The 19,540-nt window shown below is 51.2% G+C and overlaps 2 protein-coding genes and 1 long non-coding RNA gene across 22 annotated transcripts in view; 2 read left to right on the forward strand and 1 right to left on the reverse strand.

The window, feature by feature from the left end:
- The window catches only part of LOC135174547 (uncharacterized), a 199,455-nt gene that overhangs the window by 85,258 nt on the left and 94,657 nt on the right, over positions 1–19,540 (forward strand). The window lies entirely within an intron of this gene.
- LOC135174555 (uncharacterized) lies at positions 473–945 on the forward strand. Its single transcript, XR_010301991.1, has 2 exons — positions 473–611; positions 804–945. It is a non-coding gene; the product is annotated as an uncharacterized LOC135174555 (long non-coding RNA).
- On the reverse strand, positions 3,009–12,051 carry LOC135174551 (protein disulfide-isomerase TMX3-like). 10 transcript variants are annotated; one of them, XR_010301979.1, is made up of 8 exons: positions 11,946–12,051; positions 9,685–9,807; positions 9,224–9,320; positions 8,167–8,258; positions 6,633–6,699; positions 5,181–5,293; positions 4,159–4,288; positions 3,009–3,370 (listed from the first exon to the last, which is right to left on the reverse strand). XR_010301979.1 is itself a non-coding variant. In XM_064141878.1 (3 exons), the coding sequence occupies exons 1-3, from the start codon at positions 4,536–4,538 to the stop codon at positions 3,272–3,274; spliced, it is 258 nt and encodes an 85-aa protein (XP_063997948.1). In that variant the 5' UTR covers positions 4,539–4,600; the 3' UTR covers positions 3,009–3,271. The 10 variants fall into 10 exon arrangements, 1 of the variants encoding a protein (XP_063997948.1); XR_010301978.1 differs by lacking the exon at positions 9,224–9,320 and having other exon boundaries at positions 11,946–12,049; XR_010301982.1 differs by lacking the exons at positions 9,224–9,320; positions 9,685–9,807; positions 11,946–12,051 and adding an exon at positions 8,592–8,608.

Genomic DNA, 19,540 nt, shown 5'->3' on the forward strand with positions numbered 1-19,540 from the left:
CCCGGGCAGCCCCCTCCACCTTTCCCCGGGCAGCCCCTGCCGTCCTGCCCCCACTCTCTGCCTTCCCCCGGGCAGTCTCTGCTGCTTTCCTCCTCCTTCTTCTCTCCACTCTACGTTACCAGCTTCTGCTCCATTACCCGTTCCATTACCAGCTGCTGCTGCTGGTCTGTTACCAGCTCCAGTTGGTGCTCCTGCTCCATCTTTGCCTCCATCGCAGAACCCAGAACAAAACCTTCAAGGATCCAACCTCCTAGAGAAACCTCAGCCTCAGTAGCAACACAGACTTAGCACCCGTGAGCTAAGGTGGATGTTGCAGTGGGTCAGTAGACCAGCCCTAAGGTGGCCCTCGCTAGCTGGGGGGCCAGCCAGGCCCCCCGGCCTTTGAAACCCTCCACCACACACCCGGTGCTCACTCGTGATGCCAGGCAGAGGATCCCTTGGCCAGCAATAGGCCCAGCTTGGGGCTGGGCTCCTCCTGCTCTGCTTATAAAGGGCACTGAGCAGGGAGGGCCAAGTGGCCACAGCTGGGGTGGGAGGAGACTTCAATTGACCTCCCCTTTTTAAGCTGCTCCAGGAGAGGCAGAAGCCTTTGGCTGCTCCCCTTTGCAGGGGTAGGTTGGCTGTGTCCTTTGTGGGGTGGTGTTTTGGCTGTGTGCTTTGTGGGGTGCTTTTGCTTTTCTCTAAGCCACTCCTCCCCTTTGCTCTGCTTGGGATTTCTGTTCCTCCTTGGTATGCTGTGCTTAAAGCTGTGCTTGAAGTTGTGCTGTTTCCTTCATGAGATAGGTTTGCTTTTCTGCTTCCAGGCTTGCTCCTCTCTTGTTTTCACCTGTTGGGGGCCAGAATCTGCCTTCCTCTTGTTGCAGCCTGGCAGCAAGAGTCAGAGTCCCTACAGCATCTCGTTGCTTCCTTTGCCCTTTGCTGAGACAGTACAGCTCTGGCCTCTGGTGTGGCTCTCGTTATTGTGGGGGGGAGAGCGAAGAGGAGGGGGTGGGGGGGGAGAGAGCGACGAGGAGGGGGGGGCGGGGGGGGAGAGAGCGACGAAGAGGAGGGGGCGGGGGGGGAGAGAGCGACGAGGAGGAGGGGGCGGGGGGGGAGAGAGCGACGAGGAGGAGGGGGCGGGGGGGGGAGAGAGCGACGAGGAGGGGGGGGCGGGGGGGGAGAGAGCGACGAGGAGGGGGGGCGGGGGGGGAGAGAGCGACGAGGAGGGGGGGCGGGGGGGGAGAGAGCGACGAGGAGGGGGGGGCGGGGGGGGAGAGAGCGACGAGGAGGGGGGGGCGGGGGGGGAGAGAGCGACGAGGAGGGGGGGCGGGGGGGGAGAGAGCGACGAGGAGGGGGGGGCGGGGGGGGAGAGAGCGACGAGGAGGGGGGGGCGGGGGGGGGAGAGAGCGACGAGGAGGGGGGGCGGGGGGGGAGAGAGCGACGAGGAGGGGGGGGCGGGGGGGGAGAGAGCGACGAGGAGGGGGGGGCGGGGGGGGAGAGAGCGACGAGGAGGGGGGGGCGGGGGGGGAGAGAGCGACGAGGAGGGGGGGGCGGGGGGGGAGAGAGCGACGAGGAGGGGGGGGCGGGGGGGGAGAGAGCGACGAGGAGGGGGGGGCGGGGGGGGAGAGAGCGACGAGGAGGGGGGGGCGGGGGGGGAGAGAGCGACGAGGAGGGGGGGGCGGGGGGGGAGAGAGCGACGAGGAGGGGGGGGCGGGGGGGGAGAGAGCGACGAGGAGGGGGGGGCGGGGGGGGAGAGAGCGACGAGGAGGGGGGGGCGGGGGGGGAGAGAGCGACGAGGAGGGGGGGGCGGGGGGGGAGAGAGCGACGAGGAGGGGGGGGCGGGGGGGGAGAGAGCGACGAGGAGGGGGGGCGGGGGGGGAGAGAGCGACGAGGAGGGGGGGGCGGGGGGGGAGAGAGCGACGAGGAGGGGGGGGCGGGGGGGGAGAGAGCGACGAGGAGGGGGGGCGGGGGGGGAGAGAGCGACGAGGAGGGGGGGGCGGGGGGGGAGAGAGCGACGAGGAGGGGGGGGCGGGGGGGGAGAGAGCGACGAGGAGGGGGGGGCGGGGGGGGAGAGAGCGACGAGGAGGGGGGGGCGGGGGGGGAGAGAGCGACGAGGAGGGGGGGGCGGGGGGGGAGAGAGCGACGAGGAGGGGGGGGCGGGGGGGGAGAGAGCGACGAGGAGGGGGGGGCGGGGGGGGAGAGAGCGACGAGGAGGGGGGGGCGGGGGGGGAGAGAGCGACGAGGAGGGGGGGGCGGGGGGGGAGAGAGCGACGAGGAGGGGGGGGCGGGGGGGGAGAGAGCGACGAGGAGGGGGGGGCGGGGGGGGAGAGAGCGACGAGGAGGGGGGGGCGGGGGGGGAGAGAGCGACGAGGAGGGGGGGGCGGGGGGGGAGAGAGCGACGAGGAGGGGGGGGCGGGGGGGGAGAGAGCGACGAGGAGGGGGGGGCGGGGGGGGAGAGAGCGACGAGGAGGGGGGGGCGGGGGGGGGAGAGAGCGACGAGGAGGGGGGGGCGGGGGGGGAGAGAGCGACGAGGAGGGGGGGGCGGGGGGGGAGAGAGCGACGAGGAGGGGGGGCGGGGGGGGAGAGAGCGACGAGGAGGGGGGGGCGGGGGGGAGAGAGCGACGAGGAGGGGGGGGGAGAGAGCGACGAGGGGGGGTGGGGGGGAGAGAGCGACGAGGGGGGGGGTGGGGGGGAGAGCGCGCGACGAGGAGGGGGGGTGGGGGGGAGAGCGCGCGAGGAGGGGGGGTGGGGGGGAGAGCGCGCGACGAGGAGGGGGGGGTGGGGGGGAGAGCGCGAAGGGGAGGGATCTCCTTAACGTCTATACATTTCCGAGGAGCAGGGGTCAGCACTAAGGTGCCAGCTGCTGCTTGGTGGGGCTCAGCACTAGGACAAGTAACAACAGACAGAAGCTGCTCTGCCTCACCAGGAGCAGAGATTTCTTGGCTGTGAGCCTGACAGAGGACTGGAACAGACTGAAACCAAAACATTGCTCAGAACACAAAAGAACCTCTGAAGCGATGGCAAAAAGCTCAAGGAAAAGAGGTTGGATTTTCATGATTCTCTCCCTTAAAATATGTCAGACTAACAGCAGAGTGAAAAATGTGGAATTCATGCAGGTGGAACAGTTAGAACTGTGGCAGACATGATTGGCTGTTTTAATCAAGAAGTTCATTTGGCTTAAGCCTAGTTATAAATAGTGACAATAGATACACTAGGCACAGCATAGCAACAAGCTTGCATCAAAGCATTTCTAAAGCCTCTGCAACTAAGTCCTTCTTGACTGACAAGAGCATCACCTCACTGAATAAGCAATGAACTCTACCATTACAGCAGCCTTGGCCTCATAGATGACTCTCTTGCTTCGTTGCAGAAGTCCATCACCAGCCTGTGCCTGCAATGTCAAATGGAACCATGTCAAAACTGCTGACACTTTGCAGTTATGATCCCAACAGTTCATTCTTCAGACCTCCCAACCCTTAAGTCCCTTAAGAAGGAAGTGAAAAGCAATTGCTCTTGCATTTCATGCTGCCCAGACGCTCCCAGCTCCTCCAGTAAGGCTAAGCATTCCAACAGGCTCATGCCAAACTCTCCCACAGTTGTTTGAGACCATCACAGCAAACTAACAGCAAGTTGCTGCTCTACTCTCAGACCACAGAGGCTGCCTAGGGAGTCGCCGTCCCTGCAGCTGCTCAAGAAAAGCCTGGATGAGGCACTTAGTGCCATGGCCTAGCTGACTGGAGAGGGCTGGGGGCTAGGTTGGGCTGGATGAGCTTGGAGGTCTCTTCCAACCTGGCTGATTCCATGATTCTAAGTGTACAAATACCTCAGCTGTGTGCTTTGAACCTTGTCAATAAGCTTTCTGCAGAGATTGAATGATAAGAAACAGGTTGGTTGTAGTTATTAACAACCTTTGCCTGGATACCAACATTAATATTGATTATTAATTGTGCATCACTCATAACGCACCCATTCCATGGCTCTTGGAGTTCCCACAGTGAGAACAGCAAAGGATGGCACACCCCAAGCACTCCTCACCACGTATTCACTGCCAGCACCCAACACGGGAAGACAGCCAGGACAGGAAGATAAATCACACGGCGTAACAATCGGAGCCACCGCAGCTAAGGGGGGAAAAACCAAACACCAACCAATATATCTCAAGCCACAACAAAGACTTACTTCAGCAGCACCATCCAAGATATCCTTCATGAACTTAACCATGTCCTCTGTCTTCTCAAAGTGTCTGTCTGGCAGCAAACACTGCTGGTTGGAGGCATTCAAGGCGACGGTAGTACGGATGGTCAGCTCGCTGGCAATGGAAAGCAGATGGGTTACAGGTTTGAAGAGCCACAGTGTAAAACACTGCAAAGCAAAGAATTCCTACAGCATGTCAGAGGGCGCTCAGTAAGCTTCTCCCTGTGTGTGTTCCCTTAAAGGCAAGAGGGGAAGGGGGAAGAGAATGGTACAGAAAAGCTTCTCAGCAGTACTTTGTCCCCTCACATCCGTGCAGGCAACGCGATGGAAGCTTACTGCATTTCACACCCCCACAGGTAGCTCATGACTTCCCCAGCAGCAAGAGATCACAGACAGGAACCTTGCACATTAAACGTACTACTAAGGTAACACAGGAAGTCTTTCAGCATGCAAAGGCAAAAGCACAACCCAAAACATTCCACATGGCCACAGTCCAGCTGAAGAACAAAAAACTGCTGGAACCAGTTCAGAGCAGGACCACGAGGATGAGCCAAGGGCTGGAGCACTTCTAAGAGGATAGGCTGAGGGAGCTGGGGCTGCTCAGCCTGAAGGGGACAAGACTCCAGGGAGACTTTAAAGCTACCTCCCAGTACCTGAAGGGAACCTGCAGCAGGAAGGCTGCAGAGGGACTTTTTCCATAAGGGTGTCTAAAGACAGGGCAAGGGGAATGGTTTGAAGCTGAGGGAGAGCAGGGCTGCTCAGAGTGGATCTGAGGAAGAAGTTCTTCAGCATGAGAGTACTTTGGCTTGCAGAGACAGAAACACTGTAATGCCTGTTCATGAATTTACAGCCAAGGTCACAAGCGTGCTTCTGTCAGCAATTACTGCTTCTATGCCCACCCATCACACAGTAGTGTGTCCTTTGTGAAGAAACAGCATCTGAGGCCAGCTGCACCAAGTATTCAGCGACAAAACAAATCAAATCAACAAAACAAATCTCCTACTTACCCAGCCCAAAAAGCAAACACTTCTCTGCCAGAGAAACAGGCAGAAACATCTCAGCAGACAGACAGAAGAGCTTGCACCGGAGAAGCAGGTGAAGAAGCTCTCCTTTTTGGCACCTATAAAGCACCAGATCAATCACATCACTTGAACTTCAAATGAGAGACAGCTGCTTTTAGATTCACTGCACTCAGGTGTTCATCTAGAGACAGCCCACAGAAATCCAGAACTTGTGCTCCCTGAGTCCCCGGGAAGCTCCTAGAATCTTCAAGAGCACAAGCACAGGATGTTGTGCATGCTTTGATCACCCAGAGAAAACTTACAGAGCTGACATCTTCAACTCTGGTTTTTCCCTTCCTTCACTCCAAAGGCCAGAGAAGAAGTAGTCAACTGCAAATGCCAAGCAACTTAACTCCCGAATGATGCATTTGAAGACAATGACCATTAAGGGCAAATGTCAAGCATCTTGTTAACCTACTCCAATGTGCCTTGTCTGTACTGAGTGCAGCCAGCATCCTTCATGCACTCCATGCTGCTTCTCTGAGGGAGCTCAGTTGTATGCCTCTCTTAAAAAAGCATCAAGAATGAAATGGGACTCTCCTGAAATCAGAAGCACAGGCAATGCATAACCATTCTTTACAGCCCCAGTTACAAACTGACATAACTTTGAATATGCCTAATGCCCTGCAGAGTTAACTAAGGAAAACCTAAGTTACAGCTGTAATAGAGAAGTTAATGTAACAGAGGTCAAATTTAATAGAGGCATGAAATTGAACAAGGCCAAGGGCAGGGTTCTGCACTTTGGCCACAACAACCCCGAGCAGCACTGCAGGCTGGGGACAGAGGGGCTGAGAGCAGCCAGGCAGAGAGGGCCCTGGGGGTGCTGGCAGAGAGGAGCTGAAGCTGAGGCAGCAGTGTGCCCAGGTGGGCAGCAGAGCCAACGGCATCCTGGGCTGGCTCAGGAGCAGTGTGGGCAGCAGGACAAGGGAGGTTCTTCTGCCCTTGCGCTCAGCACTGCTCAGGCCACCCCTTGAGTACTATGTCCAGTTGTGGGCTCCTCCATTGCAGAGAGCTGTTGAGGTGCTGGAAGGTGTTTGGAGAAGGGCAGCAAGGCTGGGGAGGGGCCTGGAGCACAAACCCTATGAGGAGAGGCTGAGGGAGCTGGGGGTGTGCAGCCTGCAGCAGAGGAGGCTCGGGGCAGAGCTCACTGCTGTCTGCAGCTGCCTGCAGGGAGGCTGTAGCCAGCTGGGATTGGGCTCTGCTGCCAGGTAGCCAGCACCAGAACAAGGGGACACAGTCTCAAGTTGTGCCAAGAGAGCTATAGGCTGGTTGTTAGGCATTTAGTGCCAGGGTCCAGTTGATTGGTTAGGGCTGGGTGCTAGGTTGGACTGGATGATCTTGGAGGTCTCTTCCAGCCTGGCTGATTCCATGATATGGCAAATATCCACTTTTACTTACCATCAGAAACAAAGGACGCTCCATCTTTGAAGACCACAACAGCAGGCAACTCAGGCAAGGTCACATACTGAAAGAGGTGTTTTCAGTTAGTCCAGGGAAGATGAAAAGACTTTGAAAGACACCAGCAACATTCAAATGTGGAAATGTCACTCATTCAAGTACAGTTTTCCCCATTATTTTCTGTTATTCTTATTGTGACCTTCCAGTAGCTGAAGGGGGCCTGCAAAAAAGCTGGGCAGAGACTTTTTAGGCTACCAGGTAGGGACAGGACTAGGGGCAATGGAGCAAAGCTGGAAGTGGGGAAGATTCAGACTGGATGTGAGGAAGAAGTTGCTCAGCAGGAGAGTGGTGAGAGCCTGGAATGGGTTGCCCAGGGAGGTGGTTGAGGCCTCATCCCTGGAGATGTTTAAGGCCAGGTTGGATGAGGCTCTGGACAGCCTGCTCTAGGGCAGGGTGTCTCTGCCCATCGCAGAGGGGTTGCAACTAGATGATCCCTGTGGTCCCTTCCAACCCTGACTGATTCTAGGATTCTAGAGGTGATTAGTGGGAAGCTCCAGCTGGCATGAAAACTAGCTTTACTTGTAACAGTTTAATACAATATACCTACTGAAAAATAACTCAGCTTCCTTTTTTCAACTTGATCTGTTTTCAACTAATCTTTGCAATACCAATTGTACACCTTTAAAACCAGAGAGGACACTAATGAAAAGAAGCTTCACGTCTAGCCTGTATTTGTCATGTCCAAAGGCCCATGGAGACTTGTACATGGAGGAGCTCTTCAGCCTCTGTAGAATTCCCAGTCTGACAAAGAAGATTGGAAGATTCCTGGCAAGCCACTGTGCCCAATCACCTATCTGCTTTGCCAGGGCTCATTCTGCATTTCTAGTTGACAAAGCCAAGTATTTCTAAGAAGCTCCCACAGATACAGTAAACATGCCAACTGCTATTTCTGGTCAGAGACATCACTGTTGTTTGCAAGCTCCACTCAGTAATGACTGTGCAGAAGAACATTCAGGGCTTACACGTACTACCCACTGCAGCAGGTAAATGCTAACTGCTTCTAATCAACAATGCAGACATGAGAAGCTACTGGACTCTACCAGACTCCAAAGAAAGAACTGACTTGACAAGGTTAAAAAGAGGTAGCTATGCTAACAGCTATAACTTACCTACTTTATCCAAAACGTGGCAAATTTGAACACAAACATTGCAACACATTCTGTTCCATACTTGTCTCATTCAAAGGCTATCCAAATACCCTTTTCTAACACTCAGTACTTATCTGCACAGAAAAAAGGCTGCTCTTTTTGTTAGACTTAGTACAGCCATCTTCAAGTGGTAGACAGTAAATAGTATATGTAACCCTAAAGGACAAGAAATTCAAACTACAGAAATACATCTGTAACCATCACAGAGAAAAAAATCAGCATTACATTTATATGAACCAGATCTATGGCAGAAGAGAAGAGAGAGGAAACAAATCTGAAGAACTACTCAGAATCTTCAGTCTTAGAGCATATGCATGTCTCCTTACCTCCAGCAGAAAGGAGAGCTGTGCTTAAAACTACTGCTGTGAACCAGTCTGCCTTTCTCTTTCAGTACTTTAGTGATGTTCTTATCTGCATCCTAAAAAGACAGAACAAACATTTTTTTCCTCAAAATACAAATTCCATTATTTTAGTAAAGAAGTACAGGAATCATCTCCAATACTCAAATCAAGACAACCTCTATCATAAACCAGTATTTACACATCAAACAATCCAAAAAAACTACTATACAATGGATGCACTTACTGCAGAGGCACTCTAACACTTCACTAATAAAGCTGCTTGCTCTCAAACCTTGGCATTCATCAACAGTCCTTCCTTGCCCCCAGCTCACACACAGCTGTGTACCAAACGCAGACTTTCTGTAGCACTAACATAAGACACAATTTATTATTAAATGAGAACTTCAAACTTTGATTGAGTCTTCTGATTCTGTGGCAGCAAGTCACATGGTGCTTCTTAGCCTCACGTTTAGGTCTCACTACAGCACGTTCCTCTGCTGTGAATACAGCTACTGAAGTGGAAGCCTATTTGACAGTACCTCACTAACTGACCAGCAGTGAGATTCTAAACTGGAAGGGAATGGTAAATCAAATTGCTGAACGTTCAATCAAAAGCTGAATGTTAAATCAAAGGCCATCTATTGAACGAGTGTCAACGTGACATTGAGGGATAAAAAGAAAACCACAAATGACTGTTGGAAGAATTCAGCATTAGAATATTTTCCAAGAGTCTTAAGTTCAGATTCCCACGAGCAAAAGCTAAACACGTAGCCTCCAGTGCTCTCTTATTTGCCTTAGCAATGACAGCTCTTTGAGTTGAAATGCAACACAAGATTTTAAAGCCTTATTCAAGCAAATTGTGTTTACAGGAACATGCTCTGCTGTCAAACTGCAGCAGCAGGAAACCAACCAAACAACTATTTGTTGTCTTTGCACACAGCGCTAAACAGGAACTCCTTTCTGCCCGTGTCTGCAGTAGTCTGGAGTTCCTGTTGGTTTCTTTTACAGGGATTCTCCTGCCTCTATTGGCAAGTATATTCACATTGCAACACATCCCACAAGTAGGGAAAATGAGTGGATTTCTCTCCTCTGACAAGTCGTGTTACACTACCTGGCTGGCACAAGCTTGATGACCACATCTGGAAAAGCAGAAGTCATCCAGAGGTGAAGAGAGGCCTCTGCATACTTGCCTGGAGGCTTCATGCATTACATTTCCATAAGGAACAAGCAAAGGGAAACTCATTCTGCAGTAGATACAGAATGGAGATGCTGCTCTTCCCTTTCACTACCAGATACACAGTACTAATCCCATGTCAAAGCCTCTCTTTTTCAGATACTGTAATAAACTCACTGAAACCCTGCTGCAAAGGTTAAAATACATTAGGCTTCTTCCAGAGCTCAAAGACACCTTGAAGACCAAGCTATTAAGGGAAAGAAGACTTATGCCATTGAAAATGTTGCCCTGAATAAAAGCAGTGTTTTACTTTCTCCAAGACCACTAACCTTCACATACTGTCCAGCCAAGTCAGCCACCTCTGCTGTGAAGCAGCCAGATGCATCGATGGCACAAACAGCCACAGCACCCTTCTGAATTCTATTCAAGTCCATGCAGACTCTGTCATCATCCTACAAAAGTTCAAGTGACAGGGTAAAGAAATACAAAATATTGGTTAAAATATCCCCCCCACGGAAGAAGAAATGAAACATTCAATACAAAAAGTGATGGCTGGACAAGAATGGCAGAACACTCAGCCTTTGGCAAACCCAAACACGCCCAGGAAAAGATGGATTCTACAGGACTGTCATTTTAGGCATCAGAGCAAAGATCATTTCTCCAGAATCTCTCACCTGACAGAAGGGCTATGTGCCTCTGGGCATGTATATATGCACGGACAAGTAAACACACGTTTTACCTGCACACATGCACACACAGAGCCAACGGCTTCAAGATGCTACTGCATAGTAAAGAAACTGACCACCACTGTGTCATCTTCTTGTACCAGCCAAGACTTCTGTCTGTTTAGCACAGAAGCATGCAGAGTCTTTTTCAGAAAGCAAATGGTTGTAATCAGTCTACTACTCCTGGAACTCCACATAATAAACCCCATTGTCTTAGTGTTTTAATGATCCAAAGCCTTTCAGTCTGCATTGCTCAATCTTTGTTGGCCCACTGGCAATGCTACTGGTCAAGAACCACACGTGGACAACATCACAGCTTATTTTCCTGGCTAGCCTTCAGTTTCTTATTTCCTCTAGCACAAGCACAGAATGAGTTAGAGTTGGAACACACCACAAGGATCATCTAGTTCCAACCCCCCTGCCATGGGCAGGGACACCTCACACTAGATCAGGCTGCCTAAAGCCTCATCCAGCCTGGCCTCAAACACCTCTTGGGACAGGGCTTCGACCACCTCCCTCAGCAATCCAGCCCACAGACTCATCACCCTTATGGGGAAGAACTCCTTCCTAACAAAAAAGCTGGGCAGGGACTTGCTCTACCAGGCCAGTTACATTTCCCAACAACTAAACTGCCTTGTGCAAATATGCAACAAAGCAACAGAGGAGCCAAGGGAAAATACCTCTCACAATTCTTTCTCTATTAGCAGTCTGTTCCTTTCCTATTCCATCTCCTACAACAAGAGGACCTGACTCAAAAGCAGCTCTGTCAAGTACTTGCAAGATTGAGCTACAGGAGAATGTCTGAGGTGCAAGTAGTGTGGTAAGGCTTTAGACTTCTTCAACACTTTACCAGCCACCATGGATTTCTTTATCAACCAGTAGCACACAGTCCAGTCTAAGTTTCTTTCTTCACAGCTCTACGAAGCTGAGGCATCTTTTCACATTGCATTCATCTCGACAAGGGAAACACCACCATAATGGATGCACCCTCCAGGAAAATGCATACAAAAGAGACAGAAAGGGATGGGATATTGCACACAAATATCAAGAGGCCTATCACAAATGCCAACAGCTTCTGAGAATGACGATAGAGCTCCTGGTCTAAGGATTGCCGATTGCAGGGCGCTGGCAGCTCTACTGCAAGTTCTTTTGAGGGCATCTTTGGATAATGGCTGAAGACAGGAAACTATCCAAAAAGAACAACGAGTCTAAACTCATGCATTCAATTCATGTGTCTAAAACTGAAGCAATTCTATCCATGAAAAATTATCCCTCTTAACCTTCACCAGAACAGACAGAGGAAAAGAACAGTAACGACAGAAAAAAGGAGTGCAACAAAACCCTTTCCCATCAAGGTAAAAAGTCTCAGTACAAAAGTAGGCAAAGCAATTTTTTGCTCTCTAAAAGCCCAATGAGCAATGAAAGGGAAACACTGAAGAGGGGCAGTGTGCTGTGTAAAACCACTGTTACCATCCGAACCTGTCACTTAGCAAAGCTTGTTCTGACTATCAGTGCAACAGAGCATTTCTTCCCTAAGCTATAAATTACAGCTTTGGGGGAAAAAAACAACAAAACACCACACCTAGAGTCACTAACACTCAGAGACAGTGGTGGGCTCACTTCACATATCACAATAATCCAATCAAGGGACACCTAAGATCCCCAGTGCAGCATACAGAGGGCACGAGAGGATGCAAGAGTTCATTAGAACACAGTGCTACACTGTGCTCCTTATTCCTACCTTTCAAGCAGCAAAGAAGATTGTTTACTATCAGTCACCCTGACAGCCAGTCCCCAGGAACTGGAAAGTCAAGTCATGCACGATGGAACAAAATTAAGGTTACAGATATGCAATTCATACTCACAGCACCAAAAGAGGGAGCCTGGTTAGGGCTCCGCGTGTCACGGCAGCTCACAGGCAGGCATCTTCCGCGCGGCCGCCATCTTGACTGTGGCGCCCGCGACGGCCAGAGCTGTGCGTCCCGGCAGCCAATAGGAAGCCCGCTTGTGCGCGCGTGTCCGCCATATTGAGTGCGTCATGGCCAGCCAATGGGAAGGCCGCTTTGGCACGGCTGCCATCTTGAGTGTGGCTCCCCGCGGTCGACATCTTGAGTGTGTCTGCCGCGGCCGCTCTCTCTGTGCAAAACGGCACCTAGGCGCGGCGGACACGCGTACGCAATTTGCGTATGCCCCCGGGCGCGGCGGAGACGCGTGCGTCCTCCATTTGCGCACCGCACCCCCCGCCTAGTCGCGGCGCAGACTGGCTCCGAAAGACCCTGCCTGCCTGCCTGCCTGCCGCTCTGTGCTCGCGGCCATTCCATTGCAGCCGGCTCAGCGTCACTGCCGCTCCCTGCGGCTCCACCCGCGATGCTCCGCCCCGCTCCCACTGGCGCATGCGTCCGACTACGGAGCCCTAGCGGCCCGCCACCCAAGCGCCGGCCCGCCCCCCCCGAGCGCGCCACTTTTAACTCCTCTCTCGAATCCTCACAAATCCAAACCAGTTCTCAGCTCTCCCTCCCACCCCTCACCTTCCCCTCCTCTCCTCCCCTCCCCTCAGCTTTCAGACACTTCAATCATGCACGGCCTTTAGAGACGAGGCAGGAGAACGGGGACCGCCGCGGCTGAGGAACTGCAGTGTGGACAAGGAAACACACGGTGGCAGCACTCAGCACCGGCGCCACACCGCAGCCGCTACACAACTGCAGTACCCACGACCAAACACGGGGGGGCAGCACAGACAACCGAGAGCGCCTCTGCGCCCAGCCGGGGGCAGCGCCTTCAGCCCAGCGCCGCTCTGCCTATTGGCTTTGAAACAGCACACCGCACGCAAGGCACAGCCCACGCTCTGCCACTCCTACACACTCAGTTTATAGGGACAGCTCTCAACTCCAGCTGGGGCTACTCAGCACTTCCTTGATCTACTCTTGAGGGATTTAGAGACAGCAGAGGAGACACAGGGGGAGCTGCTGACACCAGAATTAAGGCTGTTCTGCAGGAGCTAGAGGAAAAACACAGCTCTTCTGCCAGATGAGGGCCACAAAGATGAGCAGAGGACTGCAGCACCTCTCCTGGGAAGCAGGACTGAAAGAACTGGGGCTGTTGAGGCTGCAGAAGAGAAGGCAGAGCTTCGAGCTACGCTGCAGTATCTGAAAGGGACCTGCAGCAAACCTGGAGGACTGTCTAAAAGGGCCTGTGCTGATACTCTGTGCATTTAAAAGGATCGCAGTGAAGCTGCTCCAAGAAAAACTTTAGAGACTGAAGAAATCAAAAACCAAACTGCCAGATTCCCTCACACAACTTCCTACATGACCTCAGCAAACCCCTTTCACTTCACATCGCTTCTGACACCCACTCTGGGAGCTGTACACTCCTTCTCTCCCTGATGCCAGGAGAAAGATCTGGTGAACGTGGCAGCACGTGGCAGAGGTTCAAGACTTAAGCAGACACCTGATTGCTATCACAGCTCAGAAACGACTGAGACACATGCCCTCCTCCTAAACCTAGCAGTTAGGAAGTGTTACAGCTGCACCAGATCACACTGGGATCTGCTTCTGGCACAGGATGCAGCAGATTCTGGTCCATAGCTCAGAGAGGATTGCTTAGCTACTGCTGTTTATAAACACGAACCAAAAACAACCACAAAAACAAAGGCTCAGATCTGGAAACAGTTCTCAGCAGTGCAGCAAAATCCCTTTCCTTTACTCCATAGAGAGGTGCTACAGTGACCTCAGGGGTTTTTAAGTCAAAAGCTGCTTGCTGGAATCATAGAATCAGTCAGGGTCAGAAGGGACCACAAGGACCTCGTTCCAGAGACACTTCACACTAGCCTGAGCCAAAACTAGAATTGTAGGAAAACAGACAAATCACAAAACATAGGACTGCCTTAACTGTCTTTCCAACTCCCTCACACGTTTGGATCCTAGCCCCATTGAAGAACTATACAAATGCGGTTTAGAAAAAGCACTTCTTCTGATTATAGACCCAGCCAGGAATGGCCTAGCCTGGAATCCCCTGCACCATTCTGCAGCTTCCCAGCTCCCCCACACACTGGCAAAAGAAACATTCTCCTAGATGCTTTCCTTTGAAGCAGAAACACGTTTACATCCTAGCCCCATTGAAGAAACATAGAAATGCCGTTTAGAAAAAGCACTCCTTCTGCTTATAGACCCACTCAGGAATGACCTAGCCTGGAATCCCCTACACCATTCTGCAGCTTTCCAGCTCCCTCACACACTGGCAAAAGAAACTTTCTCCTAGCTGCTTTCCTTTGAAGCAGAAACACGTTTACATCCTAGCCCCATTGAAGAACCATAGAAATTCGCTTTACAAAAAGCACTCCTTCTGCTTATAGACCCAGTCAGGCATGACCTAGCCTGGAATCCCCTGCACCATTCTGCAGCTTTCCAGCTCCCTCACACACTGCCACAAGAAACTTTCTCCTAGCTGCTTTCCTTTGAAGCAGAAACACGTTTACATCCTAGGCCCATTGAAGAACCATAGAAATGCCATTTAGAAAAAGCACTCCTTCTGCTTATAGACCCAGCCAGGAATGGCCTAGCCTGGAATCCCCTGCACCATTCTGCAGCTTTCCAGCTGCGTCACACACTGGCAAAAGAAACTTTCTCCTAGCTGCTTTCCTTTGAAGCAGAAACACGTTTACATCCTAGCCCCATTGAAAAACCATAGAAATGCCGTTTAGGAAAAGCACTCCTTCTGCTTATAGACCCACTCAGGAATGACCTAGCCTGGAATGCCCTGCACTATTCTGTAGCTTTCCAGCTCCCTCACACACTGGCAAAAGAAATTTTCTCCTAGCTGCTTTCCTTTGAAGGAGAAACACGTTTACATCCTAGCCCCATTGAAGAAACATAGAAATGCCGGTTAGAAAAAGCATTCCTTTTGCTTATAGACTCATCCAGGCATGACCTAGCCTGGAATCCCCTGCACCATTCTGCAGCTTTCCAGCTGCGTCACACCGAGGCAATAGAAACTTTCTCCTAGCTGCTTTCCTTTGAAGCAGAAACACGTTTACATCCTAGCCCCATTGAAGAACCATAGAAATGCCGGTTAGCAAAAGCAATCCTTCTGTTTATAGACCCAGCCAGGAATGGCCTAGCCTGGAAATCCCTTCACCATTTTACAGCTTTCCAGCTCCCTCACACATTGGCAAAAGAAACTTTCCCCTAGCTGCTTTCCTTTGAAGCAGAAACACGCTTACATCCTAGCCCCATTGAAGAACCATAAAAATTCGGTTTACAAAAAGCACTCCTTCTGCTTATAGACCCAGTCAGGAATGGCCTAGCCTGGAATCCCCTGCACCATTCTGCAGCTTTCCAGCTGCGTCACACACTGGCAAAAGAAACTTTCTCCTAGCTGCTTTCCTTTGAAGCAGAAACACGTTTACATCCTAGCCCCATTGAAGAACCATAGAAATGCGGTTAGAAAAAGCACTCCTTCTGCTTATAGACCCAGTCAGGAATGGCCTAGCCTGGAATCCCCTGCACCATTCTGCAGCTTTCCAGCTGCGTCACACACTGGCAAAAGAAACTTTCTCCTAGCTGCTTTCCTTTGAAGCAGAAACACGTTTACATCCTAGCCCCATTGAAGAACCATAGAAATGCCGGTTAGAAAAAGCACTCCTTCTGCTTATAGACCCAGCCAGGAATGGCCTAGCCAGGAATCCCCTGCACCATTCTGCAGCTTTCCAGCTCCCTCACACACTGGCAAAAGAAACTTTCTCCTAGCTGCTTTCCTTTGAAGCAGAAACACGTTTACATCCTAGCCCCATTGAAGAAACATAGAAATTCCGGTTAGAAAAAGCACTCCTTCTGCTTATAGACCCAGCCAGGAATGGCCTAGCCTGGAATCCCCTGCACCATTCTGCAGCTTTCCAGCTCCCTCACACACTGGCAAAAGAAACTTTCTCCTAGCTGCTTTCCTTTGAAGCAGAAACACGTTTACATCCTAGCCCCATTGAAGAAACATAGAAATGCCGGTTAGAAAAAGCACTCCTTCTGCTTATAGACCCAGCCAGGAATGGCCTAGCCTGGAATCCCCTGCACCATTCTGCAGCTTTCCAGCTCCCTCACACACTGGCAAAAGAAACTTTCTCCTAGCTGCTTTCCTTTGAAGCAGAAACACGTTTACATCCTAGCCCCATTGAAGAACCATAGAAATGCCGGTTAGAAAAAGCACTCCTTCTGCTTATAGACCCAGCCAGGAATGGCCTAGCCTGGAATCCCCTGCACCATTCTGCAGCTTTCCAGCTCCCTCACACACTGGCAAAAGAAACTTTCTCCTAGCTGCTTTCCTTTGAAGCAGAAACACGTTTACATCCTAGCCCCATTGAAGAAACATAGAAATGCCGGTTAGAAAAAGCACTCCTTCTGCTTATAGACCCAGCCAGGAATGGCCTAGCCTGGAATCCCCTGCACCATTCTGCAGCTTTCCAGCTCCCTCACACACTGGCAAAAGAAACTTTCTCCTAGCTGCTTTCCTTTGAAGCAGAAACACGTTTACATCCTAGCCCCATTGAAGAACCATAGAAATGCCGGTTAGAAAAAGCACTCCTTCTGCTTATAGACCCAGCCAGGAATGGCCTAGCCTGGAATCCCCTGCACCATTCTGCAGCTTTCCAGCTCCCTCACACACTGGCAAAAGAAACTTTCTCCTAGCTGCTTTCCTTTGAAGCAGAAACACGTTTACATCCTAGCCCCATTGAAGAACCATAGAAATGCCGGTTAGAAAAAGCACTCCTTCTGCTTATAGACCCAGCCAGGAATGGCCTAGCCTGGAATCCCCTGCACCATTCTGCAGCTTTCCAGCTCCCTCACACACTGGCAAAAGAAACTTTCTCCTAGCTGCTTTCCTTTGAAGCAGAAACACGTTTACATCCTAGCCCCATTGAAGAAACATAGAAATGCCGGTTAGAAAAAGCACTCCTTCTGCTTATAGACCCAGCCAGGAATGGCCTAGCCTGGAATCCCCTGCACCATTCTGCAGCTTTCCAGCTCCCTCACACACTGGCAAAAGAAACTTTCTCCTAGCTGCTTTCCTTTGAAGCAGAAACACGTTTACATCCTAGCCCCATTGAAGAAACATAGAAATGCCGGTTAGAAAAAGCACTCCTTCTGCTTATAGACCCAGCCAGGAATGGCCTAGCCTGGAATCCCCTGCACCATTCTGCAGCTTTCCAGCTGCGTCACACACTGGCAAAAGAAACTTTCTCCTAGCTGCTTTCCTTTGAAGCAGAAACACGTTTACATCCTAGCCCCATTGAAGAAACATAGAAATGCCGGTTAGAAAAAGCATTCCTTCTGCTTATAGACCCAGCCAGGAATGGCCTAGCCTGGAATCCCCTGCACCATTCTGCAGCTTTCCAGCTCCCTCACACACTGGCAAAAGAAACTTTCTCCTAGCTGCTTTCCTTTGAAGCAGAAACACGTTTACATCCTAGCCCCATTGAAGAAACATAGAAATGCCGGTTAGAAAAAGCATTCCTTCTGCTTATAGACCCAGCCAGGAATGGCCTAGCCTGGAATCCCCTGCACCATTCTGCAGCTTTCCAGCTCCCTCACACACTGGCAAAAGAAACTTTCTCCTAGCTGCTTTCCTTTGAAGCAGAAACACGTTTACATCCTAGCCCCATTGAAGAACCATAGAAATGCCGGTTAGAAAAAGCACTCCTTCTGCTTATAGACCCAGCCAGGAATGGCCTAGCCTGGAATCCCCTGCACCATTCTGCAGCTTTCCAGCTCCCTCACACACTGGCAAAAGAAACTTTCTCCTAGCTGCTTTCCTTTGAAGCAGAAACACGTTTACATCCTAGCCCCATTGAAGAACCATAGAAATGCGGTTAGAAAAAGCATTCCTTCTGCTTATAGACCCAGCCAGGAATGGCCTAGCCTGGAATCCCCTGCACCATTCTGCAGCTTTCCAGCTCCCTCACACACTGGCAAAAGAAACTTTCTCCTAGCTGCTTTCCTTTGAAGCAGAAACACGTTTACATCCTAGCCCCATTGAAGAACCATAGAAATGCCGGTTAGAAAAAGCACTCCTTCTGCTTATAGACCCAGCCAGGAATGGCCTAGCCTGGAATCCCCTGCACCATTCTGCAGCTTTCCAGCTCCCTCACACACTGGCAAAAGAAACTTTCTCCTAGCTGCTTTCCTTTGAAGCAGAAACACGTTTACATCCTAGCCCCATTGAAGAACCATAGAAATGCCGGTTAGAAAAAGCAATCCTTCTGCTTATAGACCCAGCCAGGAATGGCCTAGCCTGGAATCCCCTGCACCATTCTGCAGCTTTCCAGCTCCCTCACACACTGGCAAAAGAAACTTTCTCCTAGCTGCTTTCCTTTGAAGCAGAAACACGTTTACATCCTAGCCCCATTGAAGAACCATAGAAATGCCGGTTAGAAAAAGCACTCCTTCTGCTTATAGACCCAGCCAGGAATGGCCTAGCCTGGAATCCCCTGCACCATTCTGCAGCTTTCCAGCTCCCTCACACACTGGCAAAAGAAACTTTCTCCTAGCTGCTTTCCTTTGAAGCAGAAACACGTTTACATCCTAGCCCCATTGAAGAACCATAGAAATGCCGGTTAGAAAAAGCATTCCTTCTGCTTATAGACCCAGTCAGGAATGGCCTAGCCTGGAATCCCCTGCACCATTCTGCAGCTTTCCAGCTCCCTCACACACTGGCAAAAGAAACTTTCTCCTAGCTGCTTTCCTTTGAAGCAGAAACACGTTTACATCCTAGCCCCATTGAAGAACCATAGAAATGCCGGTTAGAAAAAGCATTCCTTCTGCTTATAGACCCAGCCAGGAATGGCCTAGCCTGGAATCCCCTGCACCATTCTGCAGCTTTCCAGCTGCGTCACACACTGGCAAAAGAAACTTTCTCCTAGCTGCTTTCCTTTGAAGCAGAAACACGTTTACATCCTAGCCCCATTGAAGAACCATAGAAATGCCGGTTAGAAAAAGCATTCCTTCTGCTTATAGACCCAGCCAGGAATGGCCTAGCCTGGAATCCCCTGCACCATTCTGCAGCTTTCCAGCTCCCTCACACACTGGCAAAAGAAACTTTCTCCTAGCTGCTTTCCTTTGAAGCAGAAACACGTTTACATCCTAGCCCCATTGAAGAACATAGAAATGCCGGTTAGAAAAAGCATTCCTTCTGCTTATAGACCCAGCCAGGAATGGCCTAGCCTGGAATCCCCTGCACCATTCTGCAGCTTTCCAGCTCCCTCACACACTGGCAAAAGAAACTTTCTCCTAGCTGCTTTCCTTTGAAGCAGAAACACGTTTACATCCTAGCCCCATTGAAGAACCATAGAAATGCCGGTTAGAAAAAGCAATCCTTCTGCTTATAGACCCAGTCAGGAATGGCCTAGCCTGGAATCCCCTGCACCATTCTGCAGCTTTCCAGCTGCGTCACACACTGGCAAAAGAAACTTTCTCCT

This window comes from Pogoniulus pusillus, unplaced genomic scaffold (assembly GCF_015220805.1).
Source record: "Pogoniulus pusillus isolate bPogPus1 unplaced genomic scaffold, bPogPus1.pri scaffold_77_arrow_ctg1, whole genome shotgun sequence".
In the NCBI taxonomy this organism is placed as follows: domain Eukaryota; kingdom Metazoa; phylum Chordata; class Aves; order Piciformes; family Lybiidae; genus Pogoniulus; species Pogoniulus pusillus.